The following is a 12,708-nucleotide window of genomic DNA, read 5'->3' on the forward strand; positions in this document are numbered from 1 at the left end:
GCTTACACTCTAATGTCCCCTCCCCCCACATCACATCAGTCTCTGTACAGAGGAGCTTACACTCTAATGTCCCCTCCCCCCCCCCACACATCACATCAGTCTCTGTACAGAGGAGCTTACACTCTAATGTCCCCTCCCCCCCACAGTCACATCAGTCTCTGTACAGAGGAGCTTACACTCTAATGTCCCCTCCCCCACAGTCACATCAGTCTCTGTACAGAGGAGCTTACACTCTAATGTCCCCTCCCCCCCACATCACATCAGTCTCTGTACAGAGGAGCTTACACTCTAATGTCCCCTCCCCCCCACATCACATCAGTCTCTGTACAGAGGAGCTTACACTCTAATGTCCCCTCCCCCCACATCACATCAGTCTCTGTACAGAGGAGCTTACACTCTAATGTCCCCTCCCCCCACAGTCACATCAGTCTCTGTACAGAGGAGCTTACACTCTAATGTCCCCTCCCCCCCACAGTCACATCAGTCTCTGTACAGAGGAGCTTACACTCTAATGTCCCCTCCCCCCACAGTCACATCAGTCTCTGTACAGAGGAGCTTACACTCTAATGTCCCCTCCCCCCACAGTCACATCAGTCTCTGTACAGAGGAGCTTACACTCTAATGTCCCCTCCCCTCACAGTCACATCAGTCTCTGTACAGAGGAGCTTACACTGTAATGTCCCCTCCCCCCATAGTCACATCAGTCTCTGTACAGAGGAGCTTACACTCTAATGTCCCCTCCCTCCCACATCACATCAGTCTCTGTACAGAGGAGCTTACACTCTAATGTCCCCCCCCCACACAGTCACATCAGTCTCTGTACAGAGGAGCTTACACTCTAATGTCCCCCTCCCCCCACACAGTCACATCAGTCTCTGTACAGAGGAGCTTACACTCTAATGTCCCCCCCCCCCCCACAGTCACATCAGTCTCTGTACAGAGGAGCTTACACTCTAATGTCCCCTCCCCCCCACAGTCACACACTATCAGGGCAGACATCAGAAATTTTGGGGCCCCTTACACAGCTTTAAGCCTGGGCCCCCCCTGACCTGACCACCAACATTCCCCAGGGCCCGCCCACTGGCCGTCCCAACTTTTATTTTAACACTCTTTCAACTTTAATATACGAAAATGAACCCAATCCAGCAAAGAGACATCCCCATATATTCAGAAAAGAGACATCCCCATATATTCAGAAAAGAGACATCTCGATCCAGCAAAGAGACATCCCCATATATTCAGAAAAGAGACATCTCCATATAGTCAGCAAAGAGACGTCCCAATCTAGCAAAGAGACATCTCTTTGAGTGCATTGGCTCACTCACATCGGCTCACCTTGCTTAGCAATTTCTAGTTACTACAGCAGCAACAACTCTGTCTTTTTGGTTGGGGCCCTCGGGGACACCAGGGCCCCCTACATGTGTATGGGCTGCCCCCTGTAGGTCAGTGTAGGTAGGTCACTACCGTCAGTGAATGTAGTGTAGGTAGGTCAGTGTATGTAGGTCAGGTAGGTCAGTGTATGTAGGTCAGTGTAGGTAGTTCAGTGTATGTAGGTCAGGTAGGTCAGTGTATGTAGGTCCTGTAGGTCAGTGTATGTAGGTCAGATAGGTTAGGTAGGTCAGTGTATGTAGGTCAGGTAGGTCAGTGTATGTAGGTCCTGTAGGTCAGTGTATGTAGGTCAGTGTATGTAGGTTAGGTAGGTCAGTGTATGTAGGTCAGTGTATGTAGGTCAGGTAGGTTAGGTAGGTCAGTGTATGTAGGTCAGTGTATGTAGGTCAGGTAGGTTAGGTAGGTCAGTGTATGTAGGTCAGGTAGGTCAGTGTATGTAGGTCAGTGTATGTAGGTCAGTGTATGTAGGTCAGGTAGGTCAGTGTATGTAGGTCAGGTAGGTTAGGTAGGTCAGTGTATGTAGGTCAGTGTATGTAGGTCAGTGTAGGTAGGTCAGTGTATGTAGGTCAGTGTATGTAGGTCAGGTAGGTTAGGTAGGTCAGTGTATGTAGGTTGGTGTATGTAGGTCAGGTAGGTCAGTGTATGTAGGTCAGTGTAGGTAGGTCAGTGTATGTAGGTCAGGTCTGGTCAGTGTTGTCAGGTCAGTGTATGTAGGTCAGTGTAGGTAGGTCAGTGTATGTAGGTCAGTGTAGGTAGGTCAGTGTATGTAGGTTAGGTAGGTTAGGTAGGTCAGTGTATGTAGGTTGGTGTATGTAGGTCAGGTAGGTCAGTGTAGGTAGGTTGGTGTATGTAGGTTAGGTAGGTTAGGTAGGTCAGTGTATGTAGGTCAGTGTATGTAGGTCAGGTAGGTCAGTGTATGTAGGTTGTGTATGTAGGTCAGGTAGGTCAGTGTATGTCGGTTAGGTAGTTTAGGTAGGTCAGTGTATGTAGGTCAGTGTATGTAGATCAGGTAGGTCAGTGTATGTAGGTCAGGTAGGTCAGTGTATGTAGGTTGGTGTATGTAGGTCAGGTAGGTTAGGTAGGTCAGTGTATGTAGGTTAGGTAGGTCTGTGTATGTAGGTCAGGTAGGTCACTGTATGTAGGTTGGTGTATGTAGGTTGGTGTATGTAGGTCAGGTAGGTTATGTAGGTTGGTGTATGTAGGTCCGGCCTTGGACTTCGGGTTGAAGCCCCTGGTCTTTTTGCCCCCTAGCCACGCCCCTGTTTATAGTAATATAATAATAATGAACTAAAGGGGGCTTTGTATCACATCAGGAGCCCCCCCCGTAATGAAGTCACGTGTCACCTACCTGTATGGACACGTCACTGTAAGATCCTCCAATCACCCCACTGATGGCTGTGAGGGTCTCCCCATGTATAGCATACGATCCATCTGGACACAGGTACTGAGGTCCGTCCCCCCGGGTCAGAGACCCTCGCACCAACTCCAAGGCTTGCTCCAGAGCATAGGTGTCTTTAGAACACGTGTCCAGTATATGGGCCCCCAGCTGGAGCCCCGGGAGGATCTGGGGGTCCCTATTAATGGCATCCACGGCAAACAGCATGGCTTCCAGTCTCTGCAGACCGCGGTGCTCATTCATGCGGCCGCACTCCGAGCCGGGTCCTCCTTTCTCATGGACTGGAAAGAGACCCCCAATCACCAGATCCCCTTCAATGCGGATCTCCGGCCGGGGGATCTTGCCGCTCTTATCCACGGCGATGGCGGGGAGCCAGAAGAGCGTCCAGAAGATGTTGGCCATCTGGGAGAACCTGTTGAAAGTCTGAAACTAAGCAGCTTGGAAGATGATCAGGATGATCGGCGAGGAGTCAGAACTGGAGAATGAAGAAGCTTCCGAGAAACGAAGGGTGGAAAATCCGAGAATCCGGGAGACACGAGAGGGAGAACATTCCCTACATTTCTGTTCTGGAAGGAGAAAAGAAGAGATTGGTGTCAGACGTTACCGGAAAGAAGAACACACGGTAAATATTCTTTGGTTCCCTTGTAAAATATTGGAACCTCCACAATTTAATAATCACAGTATCCAATAAAAAAATCCAACTTGTTTCGGCTTGTTTCAGGTGCTTCATCAGGGCTCAAAAATTACAGAAGAAGGTCCAGCTATTGGAGTCATGTGCAGGGCCGCCATCAGGGGGGTACAGGCAGTACACCTGTAAGGGGCCCGGATGGCAACCCCCTTTTTTTTATAATTTTTATTTATTTCTTTTTTATATTATCTTATTTCTTTTATATATATATTTATTATTAAAGGGCTCCGAGGTCCACAGGGCCCTGCATGGCAACCCCCCCCCCCCTTTTTCTTTATAAATGTTTATTTTTTTTTTATTTTTTTTTATTAAAGGGCCCAGAGATTTCTTTTTTTTATTAAAGGGCCCAGAGGTCCCGGATGGCAACCCCCCTTTTTTTCTAATTTATTTTTCTAAAAATGTATATATATATATATGTGTATTTTATTAAAGGGCCCAGAGGTCCCCAGGGCCCCAGATGGCAACCCCCTTTTTTTATATATATATTTTTGTCTTTTTATTAAGGGGCCCAGCCAGAGGTCCCCAGGGCCCCGGGTGGCTACCCCCCTTTTTTATATATATTTTTCTTTATTTCTTATTTTTTCTCAATTCGTGGCAGCCTCCCTGCTTTTCAATTTCAGGCGGCAGCACCCTCCCCCCCCCCCCCCCCCCCCGGGTGAATACTGTGAAAATATCTGGGCTGCAACATTTGTATCTTTCCTGTGTTTATGATACATTGTTCCAAGAGCTTTACAGGGGCCCTGCGAGCCCCTCTATCAGCCTTTTCATCAAAGAGGAACCCTTAAAATAACTTTCCAATCTCAGGGAACCCCTTGCTAAAAATGACTATATCTAAAACTCATCATACATTAGTGAGAAGGAAGCTTCCCTTCACAGGAACTAGGGGGCCAAGCCCAACCCCTGAAAAACAACCCCCCACCATACTCCCCCCTCCACCAAATGATTTGAACCAGTGCACACAGCAAGGTCCATAACAACATGGATGAGCGAGTCCTGACCTCAACCCGATAGAACTTCTTTGGGAGGAATTAGAGGAAGGCATTCCCATAGACACCCTCCTAAACCTTGTGGACGGCCTTCCCAGAAGAAGTTGAAGCTGTTATGGCTGCAAAGAGGAGGGGCCAACTCAATATTGAACCCTCCGGACATATGCTGCGTACACACGATCGGAAAGAAACATAATTTTTTTTTTTTCAAACGGAATGTCGGCTCAAACTCGTCTTGCATACACACGGTCGCACAAATCTTGTCGGAAATCCCGACCCCGTCAAGAACGCGGCGACGAGCCGAGAAAAATGAAGTTCAATAGCCAGTGCGGCTCTTCTGCTTGATCCTGAGCGTGCATGCCCCCCCCCCCCCCCAGGACCAAGCGCCCCCCCCTTCCCCCGCGCTTATTATCTCACGTCAGGAGAGAAGAGATTACACTTTTGTTTTCATCAGCACCCTCCCTCCCCCCGGTTCTCTGCGCCAGGAGGGCCCTGTCTAAAGCTGTGTAAGGGGCCCCAAAATTTGTGAGTTATGCCTGGGTCCCCCATGTGCCCCCCCCTCCTCCCATTGTTTTAGGATGGAGAGCGGGGGAAGAGGCCAGTAAATATGTCAGATGCATACGTGTTGGAGCTTTGAAGAGCTTTGGGGGGCACACCCTAATGGGCATTGACAATGTTTGATCTGTTTTATTTTGTATGTAACATTTTTTTTTTTTCTGACTAAAACACCTTTTTGTTACAGTAAAAAAAAAAAAAGCTCACATCTGACTTTTCTTGTCGGAATTTCCGATCGTTTGTCTACGCGGCATAAGACTGGGATGCCATTAAAGTTCATGTGCGTGTAAAGGCAGGCGTCCCAATACTTTTGGTAATATAGTGTATGGATATCTATATATATTCCTGTGCCGGGATATTTTTGTTCTGTTGCTGTGAATTGGCTCCGGTCCAGCACTGGAATAAATAGAAGACGCGGTTGTTTCCGATTATTTCCTGTTCACTCCCACACTGATCCCCAGGCTCTGCTGTACGTTTTTTTCCCAGAATGCCTTGCGCCGCCTTTGAGAGTGACCCCTTTGCAGCTGTCAATGTGCGGGGGTCTTTGTCCTGTACAGTGTGATAGAAAACCTCCAACCAACGAGCCCAACAATGTGCTGTTTACGTGTTCATCTGTGTAACACAAATCCATCTGTCTGCACTCCGCGCCTCTTCTTCCCACTCCTCCCTCTCCTCCATGCCTCCTGTGTGCGTTCATAACTTCCACCGATCTCCTCCATGCCTCCAGTGTGCGTTCATCACTTCCACCGATCTCCTCCACCCCCGCTCCACCCTGTGTGAGTTCATCACTTCCACAATCCTCCGCCATCCCAGAGAAGCCCCAATTTCACGCCGCGCACAACCCCAACCCCCCATCTGTTTTTCTGTAAATTTCATCTTTTTTTTTTGGTTCTCTTTTGTGCCAATTATTTCTCAATTGCAGCAATTTGTAGCTTTTATAGTAAGAGGAGAATTTACAGAGAAATTGTTACATTCTCACCGTATTGAATGTTTTTGTTACATTTTACAAGTGTTACTATTCATCCTTCTGTGTCTTCCTGGAACAGAAGGTTCCTCGCGTGTCTCTCGTTCGATCGCATATCCCCAAAACACATGGAGGTGCGCACAGGGTGTGCCAGGTGTGCCCAGAAACACCCTAATCACCCCGTGCAGCACTCATTACCCCTACTGCCCTGGCTCCCATCTCCCCCCCCCCTTCCACGGCGCTGGCAGCTTCCCTCCTCTCCTATCGGCTGTTTCCAGGACCGCCATCAGGAATTATGGGGCCCCTTACACAGCTTCAGGCATGGGCCCCCTGAAGCGATTACAGGAAAGATGCCCTGTGTCTGTGTCTCTCCCTGTAGCAGCTAAAAAGCCAGCAGAAGGGAAAGAAACCAACTTTCAGCAGCTGCAGAGAAACGCACAGGGCATATTTCTGTAATTGCACCTCCGCCCCCGACCACACCCATTCCTCCTGCCGTTTGGGGCCCCCCCCTGTGCGCCCGGGCCACCTACAGGAGGACTGGTGGCCCCCCCCTATCGGCTAGGCCTGTTCTCTACAACTGCCTTTTAATTGCATATGGGGTGAAATGATTTTATTTGTGTGTGATCGTAAAGATAATATTTATGGAAAAAAAGCACGAAAATAATTCTGTTACTGTGATAATAAATCCATCATAATGTCAGGCCGCGGAACCGCGATGCTGGAGGGCGGCTTCCCCCGGCCAGAATAAAGACTCGGAGATCAAGTCACCCCCCCGCAGCAAATCCGCCTGAAAACTGAATTACAGCTGAAGGTTTACAAAATTACAATTTTTTTCTTATAAAAAAAAAAGGGGGGGGGTTGCCATCCGGGGCCCTGGGGACCTCCGAGCCCTTTAATAAAAACAAAAAAAAATCTATAAAAAAATAGTTCTATTGGTCTACATATGTCTGTACATCCTCCAGATTCATTTCCAGCTTGGATATAGAAGTCACATTCACTGAAGACGCAGATTAGGGCCAATATGTCGCCAATTATTGGGCAGATTATGGATTAAATAGAAAAGAAAAATATTATCCGTCAGCTCCGATTGGCGTTCCATTGGCCAGTTTGGTTGGATCTTTAGTATCTGCTTATTTTTAATCTTTTTTTTTTTTTTACTTTATTTTACATTTACAAAAACGGTTAAAATAAGCATGTGTTTGTTGAGTGAAAAATATAAAAAAAAATCATAAAAAATAATATGCATAAAGCAGGGTGAGTCAACATGAAAACCTTCATGGATGGACCACCAGTTTGTATTTTGTCAGGATGGCATGGAGGTTTTCCTGTTTATAGATAAGGAAATTAAAGTGGTTGTAAAGGGTCAAGGTTCTATACATGAAGGTAAAACACCTTCAAAGTGCAACTTCCCCCGCAGCCCCCCCCCCCCCAGAGAGGCCCTGGTGCCCTGGTTAGGATGGAGATGGGAAGACAAGAATTGGCTGAAACTACCGCAGCCCCCCCCCCCCCCCACCAATACTTACCTGAGCACAAGAGCACAGGCTCTCCCAGGTCTCTCTCTCCTCATTGGTTGAAGCCGAGCAGCAGAAATCATTGAGGAGGGTGCAGGACTGAGCCAAGCTCAGGGGGGGGGGGGGGGGTCCTGAAGCACCAGTGAACCCAATACCAGGTGGATTGGGTCTGCTCTGTGCAAACCATTGTATAATATAACATGTTTGTTATTTTAAAGAAAAAAAAAACCTTTATAACCACTGTAAGACCAACTCTGATTTGGCACACAGAGGGACACCAGTGCTTAGAGTGGGGTATTTGGTGTCATGAATGTAGGTATTCCCTACCTGGGGAGGCTCTGGTGCCCTGGTTAGAATGGAGACGGGAAGACAAGAATTGATGAACCGACCTAGGAACATGCCGACAACTGCTACCATATTGGTGAGAAGCTGTCTGCCCCAAAGTTGTCTTCTGTAAAGTTACGCAAGCAAAGCTTTGAAAATGTATTGGACTTGCCACTTCTTACTACTAATGACCCATCCTAGGAACATGTATCTGGTTCCACTGGGAGAAACGCAAGGTGAGGTGTTGGGCATGGTAGTGTACCTGTGCTGGTAAAGGTACGGTATTTGGCTCCCTATGATGGCGGGGACCCACACTGATAAGAAATAAGGACACGAGGCCTGTTAATGGTACCTGGGAATGAAACATATGCCCATGTTACTTCGTCCCTCCTTACAGGCAGCTGCTGGCTTCCTAGCAACCGATGACGCATCCCTGGTCCCATTCAGCCGCCGGTTGGGAGATTCCCCCAGGCCCACAGCTGAATATAAACTGAGAAGAGATACTTGCTGACGTCATTACACTAATATGCCACGAGGAATCCCACAGCTGCCAGTTGTATGGGGCTGGGGATGTATCATTAGTGTGCTGTAGTCAGCTGCACAGCCAACGGCATCTTAGTAACCAAGGATGGTATGCTATAGGGATTGACCATGCACCATGGTATGGATGGACGCCTACCACCCACCATGCACCGAGGACAGGAGTGCCCATGGTACGGACGCCTACCACCCACCATGCACCAAGGACAGGAGTGTCCATGGTATGGACGCCTACCACCCACCATGCACCAAGGACAGGAGTGTCCATGGTATGGACGCCTACCAGTGCGCAGCCCTACCTACCACCCACCATGCCTCTGATAACTCATGTACCCGTCTCCCAAAGGAGTCTCAATGAATCTTGCTTAAGGACAAAACCTTACGATTAAATCCTGCAATAAGTCCTGTAGAAGAATTGTATTCTAGAAACTCCGCCCCAATATAACCCCCAATCTGGAAAACTCCACCTTGATTGGCTCCCAAATCATTTTCTAAGCCCAAAACACGCTTGTAATAGGGGTTAGCGATTGGCTAGTAATGGCGGCAGGGCCGTCTTGATAACATGATGGGCCCCGGGGCAAAGTAATGCACCGGGGCCCCTACCAGCCTGTCCCAATTTACGCACCTACTCTCAAGAATTCAAGTATAAATAGTTGACAGAATTAAACATAATAAAATTGATTTTAACCACTTCAGGATAAGTGGGCCCGAAGCTCCGCGGCCGCGGGACCCGATCGCCGCTGGAGTCCCGCGATCGGTCCCAGGAGCTGAAAAACGAGGAGAGCTGTGTGTAAACATCATTGGGGAGAACCCCGCTGTCACTGACTGGTGCTGCCTCATCATTGGGGAGAACCCCGCTGTCACTGACTGGTGCCGCCTCATCATTGGGGAGAACCCCGCTGTCACTGACTGGTGCTGCCGCCTCATTATTGGGGAGAACCCCGCTGTCACTGACTGGTGCTGCCGCCTCATTATTGGGGAGAACCCCGCTGTCACTGACTGGTGCCGCCTCATTATTGGGGAGAACCCCGCTGTCACTGACTGGTGCCGCCTCATTATTGGGGAGAACCCCGCTGTCACTGACTGGTGCCGCCTCATCATTGGGGAGAACCCCGATGTCACTGACTGGTGCCACCTCATCATTGGGGGAACCCCGCTGTCACTGACTGGTGCTGCCTCATCATTGGGGAGAACCCCGCTGTCACTGACTGGTGCTGCCGCCTCATCATTGGGGAGAACCCCGCTGTCACTGACTGGTGCCGCCTCATCATTGGGGAGAACCCCGCTGTCACTGACTGGTGCAGCCTCATCATTGGGGAGAACCCCGCTGTCACTGACTGGTGCTGCCGCCACATTATTGGGGAGAACCCCGCTGTCACTGACTGGTGCCGCCTCATCATTGGGGGAACCCCGCTGTCACTGACTGGTGCTGCCTCATCATTGGGGAGAACCCCGCTGTCACTGACTGGTGCTGCCGCCTCATCATTGGGGAGAACCCCGCTGTCACTGACTGGTGCTGCCGCCTCATCATTGGGGAGAACCCCGCTGTCACTGACTGGTGCCGCCTCATCATTGGGGAGAACCCTGCTGTCACTGACTGGTGCCGCCTCATCATTGGGGGAACCCCGCTGTCACTGACTGGTGCTGCCTCATCATTGGGGAGAACCCCGCTGTCACTGACTGGTGCTGCCGCCTCATCATTGGGGAGAACCCTGCTGTCACTGACTGGTGCTGCCTCATCATTGGGGAGAACCCCGCTGTCACTGACTGGTGCTGCCGCCTCATCATTGGGGAGAACCCCGCTGTCACTGACTGGTGCTGCCGCCTCATCATTGGGGAGAACCCCGCTGTCACTGACTGGTGCTGCCGCCTCATCATTGGGGAGAACCCTGCTGTCACTGACTGGTGCTGCCGCCTCATCATTGGGGGAACCCCCGCTGTCACTATACCACCCTCTGAAAAGCAATCCACTGACGGTCACTTTTCAGAGGGTGGTAAGCATTACCATCAGTGGTAAAAAGCTCTTAAAGTAGATTTAAACCCAATCACCAAAATCTCACAGATGCTTCATTTTGGTCACTTCCTGTTGTAGGGTGACAACGCTTTGTCTTTATCCCTCAGTTGTGCTCCTGTGTTGTCACATGACCTTCTGATGGCGACTACAAGTGGCCGTTACAACACACATAACGCAGACACGGTCCACTGATCAGGAAACAAAAAATGGAAAATTGCAATTGTTTATGATACACATTGAACGGTGCGAATGAAATGTCATCTAATTAGGTCTTCCCTTCACGGCGCCCCCACCAGGAGGAAATGGAATATTACATCGAAATGTAAAGTTTTCCTTTCTCTAATTATGTGCAGCGCGCCGGAGCGATCGTTTCATTTCTTGCTTTCTGATTATTATCCAACCAGCCAATCGTCATCCCAAAACTTGGTAATGGCAGCGCGGTGTCATCCTCATCCTCATCCTCTGTCTCATCGTCTTCCTCATCCTCTTCCTCATCCTCTTCCTCATCCTCATCCTCTTCCTCATCCTCATCCTCTTCCTCATCCTCTTCCTCATCCTCATCCTCATCCTCTTCCTCATCCTCTTCCTCATCCTTTTCCTCATCCTCATCCTCTTCCTCATCCTCTCCCTCATCCTCATCCTCTTCCTCATCCTCATCCTCATCCTCTTCCTCATCCTCTCCCTCATCCTCATCCTCTTCCTCATCCTCATCCTCATCCTCTTCCTCATCTTCTTCCTCATCCTCATCCTCATCCTCTTCCTCATCCTCTTCCTCATCCTCATCCTCATCCTCTTCCTCATCCTCATCCTCTTCCTCATCCTCTTCCTCATCCTCATCCTCATCCTCTTCCTCATCCTCTTCCTCATCCTCATCCTCATCCTCATCCTCTTCCTCATCCTCATCCTCTTCCTCATCCTCTTCCTCATCCTCATCCTCATCCTCTTCCTCATCCTCTTCCTCATCCTCATCCTCATCCTCTTCCTCATCCTCTTCCTCATCCTTTTCCTCATCCTCATCCTCTTCCTCATCCTCATCCTCTTCCTCATCCTCTTCCTCATCCTCTTCCTCATCCTCATCCTCATCCTCTTCCTCATCCTCTTCCTCATCCTTTTCCTCATCCTCATCCTCTTCCTCATCCTCTCCCTCATCCTCATCCTCTTCCTCATCCTCTCCCTCATCCTCATCCTCTTCCTCATCCTCTTCCTCATCCTCATCCTCTTCCTCATCCTCTTCCTCATCCTCATCCTCATCCTCTTCCTCATCCTCATCCTCTTCCTCATCCTTTTCCTCATCCTCATTCTCTTCCTCATCCTCTTCCTCATCCTCTTCCTCATCCTCATCCTCATCCTCATCCTCTTCCTCATCCGCATCCTCATCCTCTTCCTCATCCTCTTCTTCATCCACATCCTCTTCCTCATCCTCATCCTCTTCTTCATCCACATCCTCTTCCTCTTCCTCATCCTCTTCCTCATCCTCTTCCTCTTCCTCTTCTTCATCCTCTTCCTCATCCTCTTCCTCATCCTCTTCCTCATCATCACCCTCTTCCTAATCCTGAGTGTTCAGAGGAAGTTCCCCTGGAGAAGCTCCTATTTCTCCTGATATAAGGTGCGCCCCCCTTCCCCCTTTCCCCAGTCATGATACAAGGAGCCCCCCCCCCCCCAGTCATGATACAAGGTGCGCCCCCCCTCCCCCTTTCCCCAGTCATGATATAAGGAGCGCCCCCCCTCCCCCTTTCCCCAGTCATGATACAAGGTGCCCCCCCCCAGTCATGATACAAGGTCCCCCCCCCCAGTCATGATACAAGGTGCCCCCCCCCAGTCATGATACAAGGTCCCCCCCCCCCAGTCATGATACAAGGTGCCCCCCCCAGTCATGATACAAGGTGCCCCCCCCCCCCCCCCAGTCATGATACAAGGACACACGCAGACTTATAAATCATACATACATACACACATATGGCCCATAAATCATAGATACGCACAGACAGCTCCTATCACTGTCTGAGATTGGGGGGATTCACATGGTAACCATGGCAACCAGATCTTGGGAGCAACATGGGGGGGGGGTTATCGTCTAATACAGAACAAAGGAAGGAAGGGGAGGGGGAAGTGTGAAATCCCTCCAATAGATACACAGATCAGACTCTGCACCATCCACCTGAACTCCGCACACCGATCCCCCATAGGGGCCACAGAAGTCTGAGGGGGCCACAGAGGTCTGAGGGGGCCACAGAGGACTGAGGGGGGCCAGTTCTGTGTAAGAATATATGCTTGCTACAATGTATCAACTTCCGATATCTACAATGTATCAACTCCTAATCACTAAAATGTATCCCCTTCT

The 12,708-nt window shown here is 49.7% G+C and overlaps 1 protein-coding gene across 1 annotated transcript in view; it reads right to left on the minus strand.

The window, feature by feature from the left end:
- Positions 1 to 12,708, minus strand: part of GRM2 (glutamate metabotropic receptor 2) — a 49,475-nt gene that overhangs the window by 26,042 nt on the left and 10,725 nt on the right. Inside the window, exon 2 of the mRNA XM_040358708.1 lies at positions 2,738 to 3,351. Within this exon, the coding sequence (XP_040214642.1) occupies positions 2,738 to 3,187 (450 nt within the window). The 5' untranslated portion in view covers positions 3,188 to 3,351. The remainder of the gene's footprint in view (positions 1 to 2,737; positions 3,352 to 12,708) is intronic.

The sequence above is a fragment of the Rana temporaria genome, chromosome 7 (genome assembly GCF_905171775.1).
Source record: "Rana temporaria chromosome 7, aRanTem1.1, whole genome shotgun sequence".
NCBI classification, from domain to species: Eukaryota; Metazoa; Chordata; class Amphibia; order Anura; family Ranidae; genus Rana; species Rana temporaria.